This window comes from Gastrolobium bilobum, unplaced genomic scaffold (assembly GCF_033153095.1).
Source record: "Gastrolobium bilobum isolate Gb01-03AN ecotype WA unplaced genomic scaffold, APGP_CSIRO_Gbil_v1 utg25398, whole genome shotgun sequence".
Lineage (NCBI taxonomy): Eukaryota > Viridiplantae > Streptophyta > Magnoliopsida > Fabales > Fabaceae > Gastrolobium > Gastrolobium bilobum.
This window is the reverse complement of record NW_026897820.1, coordinates 25,393-48,830: the sequence shown is the minus strand read 5'-3', so window position 1 is coordinate 48,830 and position 23,438 is coordinate 25,393. Positions and strand designations below refer to the sequence as shown.

The window sequence follows — 23,438 nt, the reverse complement described above, 5'->3', positions numbered from 1 at the left end:
CAAACAATTAAACATGATTATCTCAGTGAAACCACAAAAGACAAAGACATCATGGGAACTCAGTTAAATTATATCCTACAAAATAACAACACTATTACCTTTCTTGGCCTCATTCAGAAGTTCTACATCTTTGGGTAGGAAAACCATTCCAACACCTGTGTGCAACTTATCAAAGGAAGCAATCCCTTGCGTGTAGGCCCAATTGTCAAATAGATCCCATGGAATTGCAGTCATTAGCCCAGAACCATCACCAGAGTCATTATCAGCTCCACAGCCACCACGATGTTCCATACAGCTTAAAGCATTTAAAGCATCCTTGACAATCTCATGTGATGCCTTATTTTCCAAATTGGCAATGAATCCAACACCACATGCTCCTCTTTCCGATATTATGTCCTCCAAGTTTGCAACCTGACCAAAAAGCGACTAGAATCACTCAATATGTTGCCATGTAGATTACAAGCCACAATCATGGACAGTTCATCTGCAAAGCATTGAGAAACAATTTTCTAAAGTAACCCAGACCCCATGAGGGTGGGAGCCTTGTGCGCTCAGGCACCCTTTAAATTAATAGCAATGTAAACTCCTAATTATGGACTGAAATACACGAAGAAACAGGTGTAAAATTCATTATCTATACAAGTTATTTAGGAGTTATAAGGTTTCATAAAATAGTAATGAAATTCACACTTAAACTGTATGACACTTGTTCTGTTGTCTGTTTGCTAAATCATTATTTAAACAAAATCGGAAGAGAAAACAAACATGCGAAGGTTCAAAGGAACAACCAATTATTACCGTTCTACGCAAGGATTATAACCTCCAAAGTTACTTAGGACTTATAAGGAATAGGGGTGGCAATACGGGTCAACCCGACACGACACGACACGTTTTTGACCCGTACACTATTTGACACGACCCGTTTTGTAAACGGGTCGTAAAACACAAACCCTGACACGACCCGTTGCGGGTCACGGGTCGACACGACACGACCCGCAAAATTTAAAATTTAAAAAAAAAAGTGGGATTTTTTGAAAAATAAATAAATTAAAAACAATAAAAAATAAAAAAAGATTAGCTTCTGTTTTTTGAGATTTTTAGTTCATTCTATTCTTTTATATACTAAACAATGACTATATATATCAATATATAAATGAATAAAAATAATAATATAATAAAATATTTAATTAAAAAATAAAAAAATGACACTGTGCGGGTTGACACGCGAACCCGCGGGTTGACACGTGACCCGACACGAAAAAAAACGGGTCACATTTACACAACCCTGACACGACCCGCCCTCACCCGCGGGTTGACATGACACGTGATTTGGCGGGTCGGGTCACGGGTCAACCCGCGGGTCAATACCTGTATTGCCACCCCATTAAGGATTCATGAAATAGTTGAATGATACTTAAGCTGCATGACACTAGTCTTGTTGTAAATTTGCTAAAGCATCATGTAAACAAAATTGAAAGAGCAAACAAACAAGGGAAGGTTTAAAAGTACACTGAGATATTAATATTCTACCCATGTATTAAAATGCATTTCTAAAAAAAATGGTAGAAATAATATAATATTATATAGGCTTGTATTATTTATTATTCTGTTATTCTAGCAGGTTATTTGGGCTTGGCCCACTAGGTCATTTAACCTCTTTAAATAGAGGTCTTTTGTACAGTTCTATAAACAATTGAATACAATACATTCATACATTATAATTTGGTACCAGAGCTCTTTGTTCTGGGAATTTTTCGCTTCCGCTAAAACCCTAAGCCCACTGCTTAGGCGTTCTCTCCTTCCTCTAACGCCGTGCGTCCCTCCGGCTTGGTTCTACACTGTTCACGCGGGTTTTTTTTAATAAAAAAAAACACTGTTCATCGCGTCCGTACAATCCGTACAGATTTACTGTTCACCGTTCGTACAGGTTTACCGTTCATCGTCCGTACGATCCACTGTCATAGCGTTCGTACAATTGCACTGTTCATCCGCCCCGTACAGATTTACCGTTCACCATCCGTACAGTTTTACTGTTCATTGCGGCCGTACAGTTTCACTGTTCACGCGTCCGTACAGGTACTGTTCACGCAAAAAAAAAAAAAAAATTCGGCCATTCCGAGACAGAACAGCTCGCCTTCCTCTCCTATTTTCAGATCTGGTCATCTCCTTTATTTTATTTTGTGATGGAGGGCTCAAGTAATGCATCCAAAAACACGACTGGCATCATCTCCAGTACTACCCCATCTCCATTCTTTTCTCGAGCCAGTGATTCCAATTGGAACAGTGGACGCGGTCGCCGACGTGGCCGCCAACAGAGGCCTCATTGCAATTATTGCCAGAATCTTGGGCATTTTGAAGAACGCTGCTATAGGAAGTACCCTCATTTGAAGCCACCGACTGCCAACTTTGGTCAAACTGATGCTACACCACCTTCTACTGGATTAGTAACTCTTTCAAGTGCTGACTAGTAACTCTTTCAAGTGCTGACTATGAGGCACTTCTCAAGTAGGTTTCATCTCAGCATCCTATTGAAGACACTGGTAATCATGTTGCTTGTTTTTATCAATCATCTCTTGGACCTTGGATAATAGACTCAGGTGCTACTCATCATCTTTGTGGTAATAAAGATCTCTTCACTTCACTTTCTTATTCTAATAACCTACCCTCTGTCACTCTTGTTGATGGAACTAAGGCTCTTGCTCGTGGAATTGGGGAAGCCAATCCAACTCCCCTTTTAACTTTGCGTTCTGTTTATTATATACCTGGCATTCCTTTTAATTTAATCTCTGTTAGTCAGTTGATTCATTATCTTTCATGTATTGTTACCTTCTCTAAACAATCCTTTTCTATGCAGGATTCGGGTACGGGGAAGACGATAGGAGCGCGCATTGAGTCACGAGGTCTCTACTATCTGATTGCACCACCTTCTCCAGTAGCCTGTTCTCTCACAGAGTCTCCTGAGCTAATTCACAGTCGTCTGGGTCATCCAAGCCTCTCCAAGCTTCGGCATATGGTTCCCTTTTTATCCAGTCTTAAGTCTTTAAACTGTCATTCTTGTCAGCAAGGAAAGCACACTCGTTCCTCCTTTGCTAATAGAGTCAATAAAAGAGCTGATGCTCCTTTTTCTATTGTTCATTCTGATATTTGGGGTCCGAGTCGAACAATGTTTGTTTTGGGTTTTCAGTATTTTGTCACCTTTATTGATGATTTCTCTCGTTGCACTTGGGTTTATTTAATGAAAAATCGTTCTGAAATATTTCCAATTTATCAAAAATTTTGTGCCGAGATAAATACTCAATTTGGTGCTACTATTCAAATTTTGCGCAGCGATAATGCAAAAGAATATGTGTCTCTTGAGTTTTCTAATTTTTTGGAGAAACGTGGGACGTTACACCAGACCACTTGTCCACACACTCCACAACAAAATGGAGTGGCCGAACATAAGAATCGCCATCTGGTTGAAACTGCTCGTACCCTACTAATTCATATGAATGTTCCACTTCGTTTTTGGGTAGATGCTATAATCACCTCTTGCTTTCTCATCAATCGCATGCCCTCTTCTGTACTCAATAACGAAGTTTCACATAGTGTTTTATTTCCAGGAGCACCTTCCTATCCTCTACCTCCATATGTATTTGGATGTACCTGCTTTGTTCATGATCTTACTCCAGGAAAAGATAAATTAACATCCAAAGCCTTCAAGTGTATTTTCCTTGGATATACTCGTTTTCAAAAGAGCTATCGTTGCTACTCTCCTGATCTCAAGCGTTATATTGTCTCGGCTGATGCCACTTTCCTTGATCAACAACCTTTTCATTCTATCCCATCTCAGATAACACAAGTTGATCAAGTTCTTTCTGTTCCTTTTCTTGATTTGTCTTTACCCCTTTCCTCCATCCCTGAAGACCGTCCTTTTCTCACCTATCAGCGTCGTCAGACTGCGCCTCCAGCGGATTTGACCCTTACTGACTCACCGCCTGCTACTGTCGACTCTTCCCCTCCGGATCCTCCATCAGAAATTACTCTCATTGCCCTTCGCAAAGGTATTCGATCCACTCGTAACCCTCATCCACTTTATAGTTTCTTGAGTTATGATAGACTTTCTTCACCACATTTTACTTTTGTTTCTAGTATTTCGTCTATTTCTATTCCTAAAACCACAGGTGAAGCACTCTCTCATCCGGGTTGGCGTCAAGCAATGATTGATGAAATGCAAGCACTTCACTCCAATGGCACATGGGATCTTGTTCATGCTACTCCTGGAAAGTCAGTTGTCGGTTGGTATTCACTGTCAAGGTTGGTCCTGATGGCACTGTTGATCGCCTCAAAGCTCGTTTGGTGGCTAAGGGATACACTCAGATATTTGGTCTTGACTATGGGGATACTTTTTCTCCTGTTGCCAAGATGGCATCTGTTCGCCTATATCTTGCACTTGCTGCCATTCATCAATGGCCTCTTCTACAGCTTGATATCAAAAATGCATTTTTACATGGTGACTTGCAAGAGGAAGTATATATGGAGCAACCACCAGGTTTTGTTGCTCAGGGGGAGAATTCTGGAATGGTATGTAAGCTTCGAAAATCTTTATATGGCTTGAAGCAGTCCCCTCGGGCTTGGTTTAGTCGCTTTAGTTCTGCTGTTCAATCCTTTGGCTTAACTAGAAGTAAAGCCGATCATTCTGTCTTCTATAGGCATAGCTCTTCCGGCCAGTGCATCTATCTCCTAGTCTATGTTGATGACATCATTATTACTAGCAGCGATCAAGTTGGGATTAATCCGTTAAAGAAGTACTTATTCAATAAGTTTCAGACCAAAGATCTTGGCAGACTTCGATATTTCTTAGGGATCAAAGTGGCACAGTCTAAGCAGAGCATCTCCATTTGTCAGAGGAAGTATGCACTGGATATCCTAGATGAGACTGGTATGTTGGGATGTAAACCTATCGATACACCTATGGATCCTAATGTTAAGCCGTTACCCGGACAAGGGGAGCCATTGGCAGACCCTGGTCGTTATCGCCGGTTAGTTGGAAAGTTGAATTATCTTACTGTGACAAGACCAGACATCTCTTTTGCAGTTAGTGTGGCAAGTCAATTCCTTGACTCTCCTTGTGACTCCCATTGGGATGCAGTTATCAGGATTCTTCGATATATCAAAAGAGCACCAGGAAAAGGTTTATTATACTCAAATAAAGGGAATGCAAAGGTATCTAGCTATTCAGATGCTGACTGGGCAGGTTCTCCTTCAGACAGACGATCCACCTCGGGGTATTGTGTTCTCCTTGGAGGAAACTTGATCTCTTGGAAAAGTAAGAAGCAAACTGTGGTCGCAAGGTCAAGTGCAGAGGCAGAATATCGGGCAATGGGAAATGCAACATGTGAGCTCATCTGGCTAAATCAATTGCTTAAGGAGCTACATCTCTGTGAACAGCAGCCCATGAAGCTCATTTGTGACAATCAAGCAGCATTGCATATATCCTCTAACCCAGTCTTTCATGAGAGGACCAAACATATAGAAATTGACTGTCACTTTGTTAGAGAGAAGATTCAATCAGGAGAGATAGAAACAGCATTTGTCAATTCCAGTAATCAACTTGCAGATGTTTTCACCAAGGCTCTGAGAGATCCCCGAATAGATCATATATGTAACAAGCTGGGAGCTTATGATATATACGCACCAGCTTGAGGGGAGTGTTAGAAATAATATAATATTATATAGGATTATATTATTTATTATTCTGTTATTCTAGCAGGTTATTTGGGCTTGGCCCATTAGGTCATTTAACCTCTTTAAATAGAAATCTTTTGTACAGTTCTATAAACAATTGAATACAATACATTCATACATTATAATTAAAAAATTGAATACAATAAATAGCATTTGGTAACCTGATATTTTAGAATGCATTTTACTGCCAAAGAAGAATAGATCCAGCGAAATAAAGGATTATCACAACTCAGCCAAATTATTGATGTAACTAGCTCATACAAACTCATCGCCAAGGTCCTTTCTATTAGATTGCAACAGATATTTTTTAATAACATTTCAGAGAATCAAAGGGCCTTCATTGCAGGCAGACAGATTTTAGATATAGTTTTTATAGCTAATGAAGTGGTGGAAGATATAAAAAGGAGAAGAAAGTGCCGTTTATACTTCAAGTTGGATTTCGAGAAAGTTTATGATAGGGTGAGTTTTTTAATTTTATTATTATTATATTTCTTTTGGGGAGGGGGATTCTTATATAAGGTTCTTGAAAGAAAATACTTTGGGATTGTATGGAGAAACTGGATTTCTAGTTATCTATCAACAGCTTGAGATTCTGTAATTTTGAATCTAGAGCCCAAGTTTTGATTCCAAGAATAGCTGTTAATTGGGTAAGGGGACCCTTTATTCTCTTTTTGTTCACCTTGATGAATGATGTTCTTAGTTGTTTGCTTTCAAGAGCTGTTTATAGGGATCTTAATAAGGGCATTTCAGTTGGCTCAAACTGAGGTTTTGGTCTCTTAACATTTAATTGCCTGGTGATACCAATCTCTTTTCAGAAGAAGACAGAGTCAATTTTACAAATATCCTTTCCATCCTAAGTTCTTTGAAGCCATCTCTGGGTTAAAAATCAATCTGGCTAATCGTCATTTGGCAGCCTTGAATGAGAACATTCAACTCCCTTTCTTTGGTTGGTTGCTCACTTTAGGGTTTAGGGAGTGGGACTTTGACCATGTTGCCATGTTTCCCAAAAAAGCCTACATCCCACGCTACCGCAAAATTTTGCCAAAATGCCACGATGACAAACTTCCTGTAAGTGCCAATGAGTTTCAAATGTCAAGTGTCACGAAACGATAAACCACCAAACTCGCTGTCAGTGGCACATTTTATCTCTTTGAATGATGTTTTTAATTTCTATTCTTAATTTTACTCTCCAACACTAAAAAATAATCCTCCGGGAATTTTTCATCGCGTAGATATCAAAAAGTTACATGGAATCAAAAAAAATTACCTGATTCGAACACCCGAGCCAGAAGTTGACTTTCTAGAAATGAGTTGACTTATTGACTGATATACTCACAGCTAGTGGCAGCGAGTTTCACTTGTTCTGTCACGTGACAGTTGAAACTCGCTGTTAGTGCCACGTGGCAGTTGAAACTTGCTGCCAGTGACAATGAGTTTGTCAGCGTGGTATTTTGACAAAATTTTGCAATAGCGTGACATTCAGGTAAATTTTACTGGGAAACGTGGCACGTTAGTCAATGTCCCTCTTTGGTTGGTTGCTCAGTTTTACAGAGCCCCCTGACCTACTTGGGGTTTACCTCTCACTGTTCCTCATCTAAAACGAGGTAGAAATCGGTTTTGGAAATTTGGTGTATAAAAAATATTCCAATGGCGGATAGATGGCTGTAGCATTTTCCTTTAGAAACTAGTTCCTTATAGTGTAAAGTAGAAAGGTCTAGAATGGTTGGGAATAATCTTGGTTAGCGTGATGACACTTTACGTATAGTTGTGCTTTACTTAAGTCCACTATAACCATTTTGTCCTCGTTCAAATTGAATTATCATTTTAGAAGAAACTAGCGACTACGATTAACACTAACGATTTCCCCTAATAAGACATCCAATAGTGTTGTACTAATGCGATTAACACTAACGATTTCAGCAGAGAGCATTTTCTTCTACTGTTCTACCTCCCAATCCACGACTTCTGATGAAACATTTCGAAACGAAAAACAATATTCAAAAAACAAAAAGGAAAAAAAAAAGTTGTGATCCATGAAGAAAACGGACCTTTGGTTTTGAATCGGAAGAAGAAGTAGGCGAATGATGGAGGCGGTTGTTATTGGCGCGGTCAAGGTGGAGAACGGCTTCGACGGAGGAACGACGGCGGTGTGTGGAAGAGGGAAACGCCGCCAATCTGCGGTTGCGTCGCTTGGATTTGCGGCAGAGAGCGGCGAAGTCAACGAGCAAGTGAGCGTTAAGCGTCGAAGGAAATGGCTCGGAGAGACGGAGCAGTTGAGAAACCGACAGCACCGTGTGCGACGCCATAGAGAGAGAGAGAGAGAGAGAGAGAGAGAGGGAGTGTGTGTGGAGAATAGAATGAGTGAGTGGGAATGAAGATAGATAAAAGGGAGAAGAGGGAGAGGTCAGGAAGTTGCTGCCTCACACTCACACACAACACCAGCTAAGGTCACCACTCTTTTCGTCTTCGTCTGTGACCGTGATGTTTATGTGAGCATTTACCACTCAACTATCAAACCCACTGAGTTACTACACTCTGTGTTGCGGTCTACGCCCCTGCGCAAGGGACACCCACCCAGATTCCCCGATTATTGGTAGAACCGAAATATCAAACGCCACCCTTGCCGGAATTTATGCCTTTTATTTTTCTGGTTTTTTTTTATTTACCGAAATAATTTTTTCTATTTCCTAAAATATAAACCTGAAAACATTATTTTTCAAAAATATCTTATATATACGATTAAAAGGCGGGGAAACTGTGTGTCTTATGAAATAATATAACTTTGTATTATTTCAATTGAAATTATAATTTTTTTATGAATTTTTATCTTCTCTTTCCTCTTTGATACTTTTTGTTTTCTGAGAGAAAGGGTAAAGGATTTCTTTAGTCAATTGGAGATAAGTTATTTCCGGTGAACTCAAAACGACATCCTTTTGGGATTGAAATCAAGGTATTTTTGTAATTATAATATATTGCAGGGTTATATCAGTCTTTATCATTATAACTTTTTAATCTTATAATCCAAAACGACGTTGTTTTGAGCTTACTGAAAATAAATTTATCTCCGGTGACTGAAAAATACTTTTCCCGTAGAAAAGCATTAAAATCCATTAAGGGAGGATTTGGTACAGGAGAAATTTTTTTTATCCAGGAAATAATTATTACCGGGATGTAGTTGAAAATATATTTTACTGAAATGTTATTAAAAAGCTGTTTGGAAAATCCATATTTTTCTGAAAAAATATGGTTAATTTTACTAAGTTTATGTTTGGTTGTTATGAAATATCAGAGGAAATGTGAGATTATTTTATGAAAATAATCTCAGTTTTACTTTGATTCAAAAAGGTCTGTACCTTACCCCATATATTCAAAAATTGTACAAACTAAGGGAGCGTTTGGTTCAGGAAATTTTTTTGGAATAGTAGGAAAATGAGATAGATAGAGAAATAATTGGAAAGATAGATAACGTGAGATAGGTAGAAAAATGTAAAAAAAAAATTGTTTGGTGGAGAAAAACTTTACTGGGAAAATTAGGTAACTTTATGAAATCAACAGTGCATTAAAAGCCATATAACCGGTTTTTCGAAAAATCCCACCTTCAAATTGGATTTCTAAACAGTGCGGATATCCATGTTTCTCATAAATCCAGACAAATTGGATAGATGGATTTTTGGTGAAAAACGTTGAAACAAACATGGTATTTCTAAAAGCCATACTTGAGAAAGATATATATCCGCTAAAAAGCTCCCAACCAAACACCACTCAAAGGGTAATAATCCTACAAACCAAAGGGTAAAGTGGTCTATTCCTTAATGGGTCACTTTTTGCTTCCAGCAACAAAAAATTCCACCCAATCTTTAGCCTTGCACTTATACGAATGGTACATAAAATTACACACAAAAGCTATTTCCAGGAAAAAAAGTTATCTGGAAAAGTTTAGTGTTTTTTCATACCAAACATAATATTGTTATTTTTCCTATGATGCTTTCCAAAGAAACTACAAAAAAAGTCTAGTACCAAACACACCCTAAACATATACTAAAATACTCTAGTTTCACCGAAAAGGATACAAAGGTACATTCTTTTAAATGAAAAACATTTTCAATTTACCAAAAAAAAAACATTTTTCTCTTAAAAAATAATAAAGGTAAGGGTTTATTTTTTTTTTAAAAAGTACATTTAAATAGAATAATGTCAGATAAAAATAAAACAGTGATCAAAATGTCACTGTTCACCAACTTTAGATTTTAAACGATGAACACGATGCTGACACATGGCTTCATCTGACCCTTAACACATTTCAAGTTTATAACATTCTAATTTCTCACCTCTGAGATTTTTTTTTCTTTTGACCAAAATGGTCAAAAAGCCCTGGAGATCAAAACACGATGATATCGGATGCACCGGAATATTTCTCAAGCGAAGACCCTTCCATCTGAGAATCTCTGTCGATCACATATATATTTATTTATCCAATGTCTTTATCTGGTTATTGTTATTTTTTTTTATTTTTTATTTTTGTAACCATGACTAATTTCATTTAAATTTATTTTAAAAAAGCGTTAACGGCACTTGCTAATTGCTAACGTCATGAGAAGAATAAAACGCACGCTCTTCCTGAACTGGCTACTTCCAGTTCCGTTGACAAAATTAACAGCACAGGAATGACCGGTATTTCCCGGTGGCTGTGGATCAGTCTCCTCTGACACGGTGGACGACGAATAAATTTTGAGTACTCTCCTATATGTACATTGCATCCGGAAAAACGTGATATATCGATAAATTTTTGAAAAAAAAATATAATTTTAATATTATAATTATATACTTTTAAAATATATAATTTTAATATTACTGCGTCAAATACTTTATCAAATATTATAATATTATTGAAAAATTATTCGTGGACGACGAAGGCTTTGCGTTTCTACTAGCAATAATTTTAGACTTTAAAAAAGAGGATGTTATAGTAATTAGTTGAAAAATTAATTATTGAAAATTATTATAAAATAATGTACAGTAAATTATTAAAATTATTATAAAATAATATCTGTATAGTATATTATTAAATTATTTAAATTTGATTTCTAAATCTGTTTCCATCCATAAAAGATTCCAATCCAAATTCTTGGATATAAAAGCAGTGTAATTTAATTGGCAACATAGATTAATAGATTAAGTAGCTGGAAAGAGAATTTGAATTCGATTTTCATTAAATATATTTTGGGAAATGACGAAAAAAAATAATTGTAATTAAGCTTTAAATGGAGTTTAGTCAGATAATCGGCTCAAAAAATTAAAACTTGTAAAATATACGAGAATCCATTCATCTCGAAGAAATAAATAAAATAGGTATACATTCACCAAAAAAAATAAAAAAATAAAGTAGGTATAAAAAAAAACAGCTCTCTTTATAAGCATCACGTCTTTGACCCTTCTAATTTACTTAATTTTTATTCATTCTTATTCTTTTTCGTTTAGATAGTAGTACTGAAATTCTAAAAAAAAAAACTTCAAGCGTTATCTAATTTAAAGTTAAGTCGAGTAAAACTTAATTTTTTTAATATTTATTTTTTTATTTATAAAATTTAAACCTATCTTATTTAATTCCTGTAACATTTTAACTAATAGGTGTTCGGTATTGGTAATCCATGCCGAACTATTATTGCCATTTTTTATTAATTTAACTTTAATCTTCACATGAGAGAAGTAACATGCCTCGTTCAGTCGTCCCATCGCGTTTGCACTCGAGTTAAGTAACATGTCCAATATAAAGAACCTGTGTTTCTTTGCGAACTTATGAGAAGAAACATTGGAGTACGTAGTTTCCAACCCAATAAAAGTATGAAAGTGGTTGAATAACTTCCAAAAATACCCATAGAAGAGAAATTATGGCTAAATGCCAAAAATTAGTGCAGCGAATAATGATATTAGGGAGGCCACTTTTATTATTATTATTTTGGGTTAAATATACCTCTATAATAATTTGTTATTGTGTAATAATAAAAAAATGAAATAAGAGATCCATTTTAAGAATACAAAATTATGTAGAGAATAATAAGTTGTTAGCGAAGGAAGCATAAATATAAAAGATGTAAACGATATTGTAAGGAAAAGTGATATAAAAGTGCATTTGTTTTTTTGTGCATTATCGCTCCTTCTTTTGAAATCACTTTTGATTAGCATCTGATGCAAAGGAAAACAATAAGAGAGGTTTCAAAAGTATCTTTTTTAGGCAAATGATTTTAGGCACCACGAAAGCTTTTTTTGTTGGACATTACAGGGAATCGAACCGCATACCTAATACACCCTAAACACACCCAACACCACTAGGCTCCCTAGTGGTGCGGCACCACGAAAGCTTCCTCAACCTCTTGCATTTCTTACCAAACAAACTTTTGGTCGGTCATAATTTGTCTTAATTTTGTGGAGTTGGGAACTGGGATGCTTTCGAATTAACAGCATCAAGGTTGGGAGCTTGACCGAATTATGCAAGGAATATATTATACTTCATCAAAAGAACTAAAAATTGCTTTAGATTATTCCTCCTCAAGCATGAAGTAATCCATTTTTTTATTTTGGTTTTCAGCTCAACTTGATCCATATAAATATCACAACTATGCATAAGCAGCAACACACTTATGCACCTATGTTTTTCACTCTGTTTATTTAATGTACAATTCTTATTGATAACACTTTATATAAATATTCAAATGATTATTTAACGTATATATGATATTATAGGATGTACTTATTTTAAAAAATAATTCTCCATATACCGAATGATAATTTAAGTACTTAAAATAAAAATTTCTCTTATTTTATGTGCTTGTTGTAGGGTGATGTGTGGAGTGGGCCCGTCGCTTATTTTATAGAAATGCTAAAAAAAATTGAATTGATAACTCAAACTTTGTAAAAAGAGTGGCTTTTCCAGCATCCTAAGGCCAACCAATCTGTCCTTTGTTCTCTTGGGATAACCAGTTAACATTGTCCTTCTAAGTTTGTGCTAACTTATGTCATGTAAAGATTAAAAATCAGTGGTTCCCCAATTTTGGCTTTTGTGAATGTCCTCTAGGCTGATTCATAACCTTCCACCATTTCCCCTCTACATAATCTGGTCCAATATCATGCCAGCCACAAGGGTTCTTTTCAAAATTTTCTTTGTCCCCCAACAATATCAACCCTCTCCTCAAAATTAATATACCTTAAATTATTTTTAATAAAATATGAAGTCTCTCTGGTATTTTCATGTATTTGATATTAACTCAGTAAATATGTTATCGGAAAATCTGATTTCTTAATTAAATTATCAGAAAAATATTTTTACAGTTAATGCAGATAAATTATCTGCATTTACTTCTAAAACGACGCCGTTTTAGAAATGAAAAATTAGAAAGTTATAATTATAAAGACTATAATAACCCTGACATAAATTAAAATTACAAAAACACCATAATTTCTGTCCCAAAACGATATTGTATTAGATTTATTGCAGATAAACTTACTTGCAGTAACTGCAGAAATAGGAACCTTTACATTACCGACCTCTTACTCAAATTAGGATCTTGAAAGTGTGAACCTAATAACAAATAGTATTTATTATATTCAGTAACTGATGGCAACAGGACAAGGAGAGAAGTGTGTGTGGGGGGTACATTGATCCATTTCCATTACCTATATATACATCTCAATCTGATACAAAATGTTGGAATTTCCTGTTACCCCTCCCCATCTCTTAAAAAAGAATAACTCATAACGGATAGCAAATGTATATCAGATGCATATACATAGTTGCTCTTGCTTTCAGCGTTCTCCATGATGTGTTCACTTATACTACATATATTTTAATATACAAAGAATGAAGGTAATTAAGAATGTATAATAGACAAAAGGATTGACTTAGTACCCAAAGTCATGCGGATCTCAATTGTGGAACCACAGTTGGCCTTCTCAACAGTGAAAATTTCAAAGTGTACCAATGCAGGCTAGGGGGGGTGTAACTTGGAGCAACCCAACACACTGCTATTTTGCATTGGGTTGTAACCATGCCATATCCATATAAGAAAATGCAAATCAAGAAGAGTCTTCAGTAAATACTCTAAGTATGAAATCACGAAAACGCCTTGAGTATTGTATAGGATCAACAGCTGATATTGAGGTAGGGTCATATTGAAAGGACTTGTAAGCATGCTCAAGCTTCTTGCTGATGTCATAGTCTTGAAGTATGTCTATGATACCAAAAGTCAATATAACACCATAGAACTCTCCAATGGGTTCTCCCACAAGTTGTAATTCGCCATCACTTCTTCTTCTCACTGTCCTTTCAACCCTTGCTGACATATTCTTACCCAATATGACACTGCAGATACCCAAATAGATAGAGACAACCATATTAAGGGAAAGATGATTGACTTAATTAGAAAGGGAAATGCTAAGATAAAGATGGTAGAAGTTAGAAATATTAACTGGCAAGAAGGATAGATCACAGTAAGCACTTAACATTGTAAGCTACCTTAACCAATAGTTTTGTTCATTATGGTATCTGTGCTTCTTTTAAAGTAACATAATTTTGTGCATATCTAATAGTACACTTCATATATGATAAAAACAACTTTAAACAAAAATTTCACCTGGAAGGATCTTGATCCGTGTCTTCCCCTGAAATATCTGGAGTTCCTTCATTCTCTGACTCATCTGAGATTGGAAAGTAATGAGGTTCTTAATAATGGGTTGTCAAAACAAGTAGGCACAGACACACACATATATAAAAACATTGAGGTTGTAGACTACTTCATATAGGATAAGAAAATTACCAGCAGGAGTCCGAGATACTGAAGGTATAAGATCCCCATCTGGCGATATATCTTTGAAATGAATTCCCACCAGCAGACTATAGTCCATAATTCCCTCTTGTTCCAGAAGCTCACAGTCCATATCAATTTGACTGCAAAACAAATATATGGTTGACAAGCTTAGTTTAATTTAACATAAGACAATATATCAAAACTGCAAAACATATTTGTAAAGAACCAATTCAACCCAAAAGCTTAAGCTATTGGATGAGGCTATATTAATGGATTTATATATCTCAACACGCCCCCTCACACGAGAGCTCACTGGACTTGAAGGGTGGACAATGCACAAACTCACCTACCTGTGCGAAGAAAGAAATTCCACTATAAAAAAAATGGGGGCGGTGAGAATCGAACCCGGTATACCGAGGCTCTGATGCCATGTAAAGAACCAATTCAACCCAAAAGCTTGAGCTATTGAGTGAGGTTATATTAATGGTTTTATATATCTCAACAATATTCGGTTAGTTTTTGAATACAAAATTACAAATTAAGGTACCAAAATCCTTTATCACCTGCAAAACTCTTGAAACAAAGATCCTTGCAGTCGAAATATGAAATTAAGATCAAGATCTTTAAGGATAGTGGTTTCACTAATTTCTGTCTCAGGCTTATCTGTTATGCGGCCAAGTGAAGAACCCTTCAAATCATAGCGTCTATGGGTGGAATACTCAGAACAGAAGAGGTTGCCCATTATGATAAATCGAACCTGGAAAACCAAACAAACTTATTATACTCAAATTATAAAACACATGCAAATTTTTATATTATAAGAATAAACAATAGTTAATGTCAAACACTCTAAAGTTTTAAGGAAAATGAGGCCTCATTATTTCATATAAATTTCTATGCGATTAGCGTTTCTCGTGTAGGAAATAATTTTATCTACTACATACACATAAAAGTGTATGAGACTCATGTGGGACCATATGAAAAGAAAAGAGAGAAAAAGATAATATGGACCTCACATACTTTTATGTGTGTGTAGGAAATAAAATTATTTCCAGAAACATTAATCCCAATTTCTATTAGATGGGATTTCGTGGCTTGACACTCACAATAGGAAATGTACCTTCTTCTGAATAGCTCCAGTTAACTTTACACAATGCAGGCCATAATACTTTGTCAATAGTGTATTTTCATAGTTTCTAAAATGATCGTAATAGGCTGGAAGCATTCTCAAGAGAGCCTGCAACAAAAATTTAGCAATGCCAAATTAGAAAGAAAAAAAAAATGCCTTGATTTCTAAGATATGTCAAATGTGGCAAGATAATCGTGAAACACTCACTTTCACTTCAGCTTTTTTCATTGTCTTAATCATGTAACGGTCGTCATTGGTCAAGTAAAAGAAGCTGCCACTTTTTCCTGGAGAGCAAAGTTCACGAAGAGCATCATTCCCACATATGGATAACATGTAATCGGCTGGATCCACATGGAATAGCTTCCTTAGAGCCCTGAGGAGAAGAGTGTGAAGTATAAGTTGAGGAAAATGCTTACGAACTCTCTATCACTTAATCTTATTCAACTAGTTTAATGCCAAAAGGACTGTGTTCATGGAAGAATTGTATAATATGCTCAAATAACTAGCAGCAACAACAGATTAAGTATTAATATGGCTGACCTGAAAACTACCGGGCAATAGTCCTTCCACTTAAAGTCACATGATGGATGTGGTGGAGTATATTTGGATCCTTCGGGTGGAAATCTTGTCCACACTTTCTCCTTGGGATCAAAAGCTGAAGGCTTAAGATCAAGTGATGCTGTGGGAGCAGGTCTTGCAACAGAATGCCTAACAAGTCCAACAAATTGTAAAATGACAAATATTATAGACCAGGCAAGAGTAAAAAGAATGCAATCAGAGAGCCTAAAATTATCAGGAAAAAAAAAACTGTCCATATTACCCGTGAAATTGTACGTACATAATATAGAAAGTAACATAACTAGCGCAATTAATTCGCACAAATAACATTGAAAGAAGCTTAAAAACTAGATTTCTAACAGGTTGGAAAATTTAAGAAAGTTAAAAATAAAATAAAAATAACATACCTGATTCCGAGCTGCAAATTGAGCATGAGCTCATAATTTTTGTGCCCTTTGCATATGGTCTCTCCCTGCCTCTTTGATTTCTTTGGTGCTTTCAGAGGTTGGAGTTGAGTCAAGCTTTCAGCATCATCTATACGCAAACCCATCAAATCTTCATCCAGGTCACTCCCAAGAGTTGGAGTTCTAGCACTACTAGTATCACCCTCCCCACCATCCCATAAATGCATTCTATCACTTGGCTTCTCCACACCTATGCTCACCCTTCCATCCACTGACATTCTCCTAGACTTAGCACTATCCCCTCCCTTTGTAGACCTCCAAACTGCAAGTTTCTTCTGTGATGGCAAAACCAGAACCTTCTCTCCAGGACAAACCGAATATCCACTCAACTCATTATACAATTCTTGAGGATCCCACTCAAGATTACCCTCCTCAGATGACTCAGATGGATAGTATGTTCCATTCTGATATTTTTCATCCTTACTCCAATTCCCCGCATAAGAACTTCCATCAGGCCATTTGAAAGTTCCATTTCCTTTAGGCAAACCATCTTCCCAAAACCCATCATACCTTTTCCCATTAGCCCAAACAAATGACCCTATACCCCAAATAGTCCCATTGCTCCATTCCCCTTCATAATGACTCTCATCCTTCCACTGATATCTCCCCTGCCCATCCTGCAAATCCCTCCTCCACTCACCTTCATACCAATCCCCATTGGCATAACTCTTCAAACCATGACCATGTTTCAAATTCATGGACCATTGTCCCTTATAAGTCTCACCATTACAACTTATATACGTGCCCGTGCCATCCATGAAACCACTCTTGAACTCCCCTTCATAAGTAGCCCCAGAAGGCCAACTGAACCTACCCTTTCCCTTATTTTTTCCTTTGAACCATTCTCCAACGTACATGCACCCATCGGTCCACAGGTATTTCCCCTCTCCATGTGGGAAGTTATTTGCCCATTGGCCCGTATAGTAATCCCCGTTGGGGAGAACCTTCTCTTCACTGTATAGTTCAAATACCTCGCTTCCATTTTCTTCGTTATCATCATCAATGCTATTGTTATCTTCTTCGTCTGCATGTGCCAGAGATATCCCAAATATGCTGTTGGCACGCTTCTTGGCAACTGCGTGTGTCTTCCTCACCGTGGCCTCCCATGCCTTCAAAACACCCCCTTCTTTACCTATCATTGTGCTTTCTATTCTTTTCTTTTTCTATGCTGTTTCTTTTCCTTCTTCTTCACTCTTTACACTATTCACATTTGGAAACCCATCTTCTTTAATGTTTAAGCTTTATAAGACAAATCATGGACACCCCAAATGTAGAAATGAATTCAAAGAATGATTGTATGCATCCTTAAACGGAAAAGGATAAACTTTAATATCGTCAAATTAACCAACAATATTGTTTGTGTATCAACACAGTAACATGCAAGGACGGGGAAACCAACTTTGATGTTGTTGTAAGCTTTTTGATTTCTCATGTTTCCAAAAAGTCCGGAGACATGTTGATGTTACAGGAGATGCACAATGTCCGTCAAAGTGTGTGAAAATGTTGACAGCTGTCACTTGGAAAGTAAGCTAGAGGACATGTCCTTAATTCGTGTACCATGTTACCTTAGTTAATTAATGAAGGTGCGTTGTAATATTCTTCAATGAAACCTTGAAAAGTTCATGCCCCAAGTTTGAATTGTTTTTTGCGATTGAAAGAGAGGGGTTCTTTCATCTCCTACAACCTCTAAGAACCATGACATATGGGGACAAGTGCTAAAATCAAGGTGTTTCTTTTTTGCTATTCTTAGGCTGTTTAACCAATTTCCCATTTTGTGTTTGTTTAATGTGCGTAATCACTGTTAAACCATTAGTAGTTAATTCATAGATTTGATATACGAATAAGGAATTACTTGGATTTTCTTTTCTTTTCTTATAGGTATCTCTATTCAACTATCTTCAGCCATCTTGCACTTAAAATATCTTATAACTAGCTCCTTATTGAAACAACAGAGATGCGTTTAAACAATTAATTATCAGCAGAGAGACGATGAGACTAATCCCCAGTGCAAAACTAATTCTCCAGCCGGTGCATTCAACTCCCTCAATCGTATGTAAAAAAATCAGTATGGTAACATTCAACCCATTGACCAATTCACATGGCTCAATTAGTTCATGTATATATATATATATATATAGTTAGCGACCTTGGACTATATTCCTCGACATAGGTTCGGAGAATTGCATTAGTTATTTAAGGATTCCAGAATCACAGGCAAGAGGATGCTCTTGCTGTGGTTTTGAGCTTAAACTATACTTAAAGTAATGTTATAGTAAATTATTACAGCAGGCCCAAGATTAACAATAATTGATAAAGAAGAAAGAAAGATGTCAAGGAAATGAATTGATTGTATGAATTTTATGTGATCATAATCATTATTCAGTATTGATATCTAGTATCAACCTATGCTAAGTGGGATGAAGGGTTTAGCCTAACAATAGCTTAAGAGGCCCAAAAACCAAGATTTAGTCTCTAAGAAAATTTATGGGTACACGCGATCCCATAAATATACAACTCGACCAACAGCAGCACAAGATTCATAAGCTTCCTTAATAACTAAACCTATGCATAATAACTTACTAGAGATATATCCCACATACGGGATAAATTGACAAAGTCACCATAATCCATCAATGAAAATACATGTTATTTAGCAAAAGTACCAGTTGGACGACCTAAAGCCCATCATATTTTAAATATTAGGAGTAGTTACTTTTGTTAGTTTTTTTGGTGTGTATGTGTTATAATTTTAATAGATTAATTGTTATGTATTTCCGTTTAAATTTAAATTGTTCTTTTTAATTATAGCTATGAGTGCTCTTAATTTCCTCATATAACCCCCCCTCATGGTACCATATTAAGGCACTTTCTACCTTCACGCAGCATTGCTCCGTCAGACTTTTATCCATTGCGAAAAAATTTCCATTACTGCCTCCTGAAGGAGTCTGGGCTGTGTCACCTAAAGTCATGTGGACTACTATAAAAGAGAGGCTCAAAATCCATGTATGATCATCTTTTTTCAATTTGCTTAAACTCATCACTCAAACATCGACTTCAATGTTAGAGTCCCTTGTAGTAACCCCCATATGTTCCAGGAAAGCAGGTCTATCCAATACCAATCCAATCATCCTGCAAACTCATCCCGCGTAGTAGCCCAATTGTTCCCGTCGCAATCATCCTTCAAGTACTATATTTGATTAAGTTCTATATTGGATCAAGTTCTATATTGGATCAAATTCAATGTATGTGGTTAGGTTCAATAACTTTTCTTGGATCGATCAATATCTATGTGATAGTAGAAATAAACTTATATTAATTTTGATTTATTACAAAATATCGTGAATTCAACATGACTTGTTTATTTTGTTTGATTAAAATTATGAAAAAAAATTCATATTAAATAATGGCAAACACTATATTTTTTCTGAATTTTTTTTAAGTGTGTGCTTTTATTTGTTGCTTTCGTCAGAGACAGAATTATTATTCAAAATATATACATTTTGAATATTTTTATTTATGAAAATTTGTAATTTTGTATTATAGAGTGTTTGTATACCCTATATAATGGATTGATCTGTAATTTGACATATCTGAACAATATTAATATGCATATAACATTTTATATAACATTTATACTCTTAATTTCAGTACAAAATACAGATATTATTTTATCAAAAAATAAAGTACTAAATGACGTTTATCAGTAAAAAATCAGGGGGTACAACTCAATTCAAACATAAAAAATAAAATTCTTATATAAATTTTTTTTTCCAATTCTTTTGCTCAAACAAAGCAAATATTATGTTATTCACGTATGACTCGTTAATAAAAAAAAAAAACAAATCACTTTCACCTATGGAACCGCTAATTCAAGTACATACAACTTGACTATATATATATATATATATATGTAAAGTAATGTCAGATTGCTGGCCTGAAGGCCACAACCAACACATTCTGAGTTGGTCATAACATATCATATCTTGTTAAGAGCAGCAAGGATGAGAACAGTGAGAGAAGTGATGCCTGGAATGAAAAATTCATTAGGAATTGCTTGGGGCATCACTTTCTGCTTCACAAATAGAGCAGTCACTGGAACACCAAAGATGTATAAGAGTGCATCCTTAGCTCCCATACCAGTTAATCCTGATTTCTTCACCATCTCTTTCATGATCTCCTGAAACTCTTGTTTTGTCAGTTTTCCTTTCCCTTGATGATGCTCCTACATATCCCATTCAAAAATCAATCAACCCTTAATCATACATACCGTAAAGATTCAACCAAAAGTTTAAGCTGTTGGGTGAGGTTATATTAATGGTTTTATATATCTCAACACGTCCCTTCATACGAGAGTCCACTGGACTTGAAGGGTGAACAATACACATTCCCACCTACCTTTACAAAAGCTTAAGCTGTTGAGTGAAGTTACGTTAATGATTTTATATTCCAAATACAGAACCTAAACTTTAATAGTATATTTGCTAAAATGATCAAATGATTCATATTAACAAAACCACTATTAAAGGAGGAATTTGGGTGAATCATCAACCATTCATATCTATGAGAATGAGAAAAAAAAATATGCACCTACTCTGTATGCCTCCTCGACGTTCTCGGTCTTAGGGAGTTTGAACTGTGTGTTTCCCAACCTCTGATTGAGTTCCCTGACAAAAGCACCACAATGAAATTTTGTGATATTCTAAGTATGCTAACTTATTAATTAATTTAGCAAGTTTTTAATATGAAAATTGTAAGTACTCGACTATCTCGCATACTCCTCGGTAGAATTTTGAGAAGTCCACTGAAGGGTCTTCGAAATTTTTTTCATAGAAATCATTTATTATTCGACCAAGTTCTTCAACCTTCTTTTCCTCATTTCCTGGCTCAAATTTTCAGAAAAAGAATAAAAAAAGAGAACAATTTTTGTTAGGAACTTGAAATTAAAACTGATGTAAGAACCATAACTCTTCATACCAGAAAACAGTAAAACTACATGAGACAAAACAAGAAAAAGCAGAACAAAAGATTAATCTGTTACTAGAAATTATAATTATTAATGTACTTGTTGTTTAATCTGTAAGGAAACTAAGTCTGCTTTTACTATATATATGCATTTCAATAATTAAATTTAAAATCGTAATCAAGAGCTAAATGCATGAGAAATATTAATATCATATGCCACAATCGTTTTCTAAAATTGAAGAACATGATGAGAGAGTTGGATATGGCACCAGGAGCTAATTTCTTCAGAGATTGGCCCATGTTTTTATTTTGCTTTGATTTAAAAGAGCTGTGACTTGTGACAATGAGGTAGATGGCAGCTGATACAAAGAAACAATATTATAGGAACTTAATATAGAATAAAGTTTAGATAAAACTTGCATGTTGGGCAGAGAATATTGCATCTCTTAGGTTATAAGCAAAGCTTATATGATCCAGGACGATACAGATAGAAAAGGAAATTTATTACCGAAGAAATGAATTTTATCCACTCGAATTGTTCTTGACTTCTTGCTGTGATCAAAACTACTATTGAACAAAAAATAAGTCATGAATATTCAAAAGTTGTTGGTCTAGTGTGACAATGGAGTTAGACCTGCCCAAAGGATAGAGTCACAACTTGTTATCATAAATATAAATATTTTATGGTAAGAGGAAGGAAGATCCCCTTTCAAATTTATATAAGTCTTTAAAAGTGAATATTATTTTTAATTTTTCGATCATATGTTAATCCCCTTTCAAAATTTGCTGAATTATCAAGTTAAATAAGTGAAATCTAGGGTTTATTGACACAAAATCATGAACTTTATGAATTATGAATTAAATAATATATATTTGCTATTTTGAAGGAATTTGAAGATAAATGGAAGCAAATATGAAGATTGGATAGATGGAGATCAAAACTAGAAGATCTGAAGATCTTATCTGGAAAAAAATCAAGATTATCAAGTTGTTGAAGAGGAGGCTTAAGCCTCCAATCTGAGGCTTAAGCCCCCTAAACCTCCAGAAATTTCAATTAATAAGCAAATAGCCACTTCCTTAGGAAGCTTAAGCCCCCAAATTCAGGCTTAAGCGCCCCGAAAGACCCAACTTAGGCCCACTTGAAGTATCCACATAGGGCACGAATTCTTTGCCCTTAAAAACACAATTTGAGGGAGAATTACAAACTTTTTGACATTCTAAAATAGTTCTTGGTACTCGGAGGCAGAGGGAACGCAGAGAAATGCACAGTTCATGTTCGTGAGCGGCGGAGACGGATCGGAATCAAGTCTGCACTGGGATTATTAAAGAATTCACCCTTCTAATATGGGATTAGGGGAAGCTTTCTTAATCTTTTCTTTTTGATCTTGCTATGTCCGGCTAAATCTTTATGTAGTTAGGGTTAGATGGAATTCAATTTCTTTATTATGTTTTGAACAATTCTCTATGTTGATTTTCCTTTTCATCATGAATGAAATTATCTGTTTTTAATGCTTTATATGAGCTTGAATCTTATATATTGATCTTAGATAAATGCATGACAATAGAAATTTTGGTGCATGATCTATATCTGATAATTTCATCGTAATTCTTATGATTCTAGGGATAGACATAGGTTTTGCGTAATCTTTAGATTCTTGAATTTAATGCTTACTTTCTTGTGGAATAACCGGAGAACTGGGGTTCTTACAAGATGGTAAATATTTAGGGTAACAAGGGATTGAGCCCTAATTACATTAGAGAGAATCGATTAGATTGATATTAAGGACGATTAACTTA

The 23,438-nt window shown here is 35.6% G+C and overlaps 3 protein-coding genes across 3 annotated transcripts in view; all 3 read right to left on the bottom strand.

Moving 5' to 3' along the window:
• LOC133310632 (ferredoxin-dependent glutamate synthase, chloroplastic) overlaps positions 1-8,192 on the bottom strand; it is a 45,422-nt gene extending 37,230 nt beyond the window's left edge. Inside the window, exons 1-2 of the mRNA XM_061511593.1 lie at positions 7,776-8,192; positions 99-411 (exon numbers count right to left, since the gene is read on the bottom strand). Coding sequence (XP_061367577.1) covers positions 99-411; positions 7,776-8,033 — 571 coding nt within the window. The 5' untranslated portion in view covers positions 8,034-8,192. The remainder of the gene's footprint in view (positions 1-98; positions 412-7,775) is intronic.
• A 5,605-nt stretch (positions 8,193-13,797) lies between these two features.
• Positions 13,798-17,818, bottom strand: LOC133310619 (phosphatidylinositol 4-phosphate 5-kinase 5-like). Its single transcript, XM_061511582.1, has 8 exons — positions 16,623-17,818; positions 16,198-16,365; positions 15,865-16,030; positions 15,649-15,765; positions 15,092-15,285; positions 14,538-14,668; positions 14,355-14,418; positions 13,798-14,083 (listed from the first exon to the last, which is right to left on the bottom strand). The coding sequence occupies exons 1-8, from the start codon at positions 17,816-17,818 to the stop codon at positions 13,798-13,800; spliced, it is 2,322 nt and encodes a 773-aa protein (XP_061367566.1).
• Positions 17,819-20,655: 2,837 nt separating this feature from the next.
• LOC133310618 (uncharacterized) lies at positions 20,656-21,941 on the bottom strand. The gene is made up of 4 exons (XM_061511581.1): positions 21,911-21,941; positions 21,438-21,558; positions 21,271-21,343; positions 20,656-20,901 (listed from the first exon to the last, which is right to left on the bottom strand). Exons 1-4 carry the CDS (start codon positions 21,939-21,941, stop codon positions 20,656-20,658), a joined length of 471 nt encoding a protein of 156 aa, XP_061367565.1.
• Between the last annotated feature and the right edge of the window lie 1,497 nt (positions 21,942-23,438).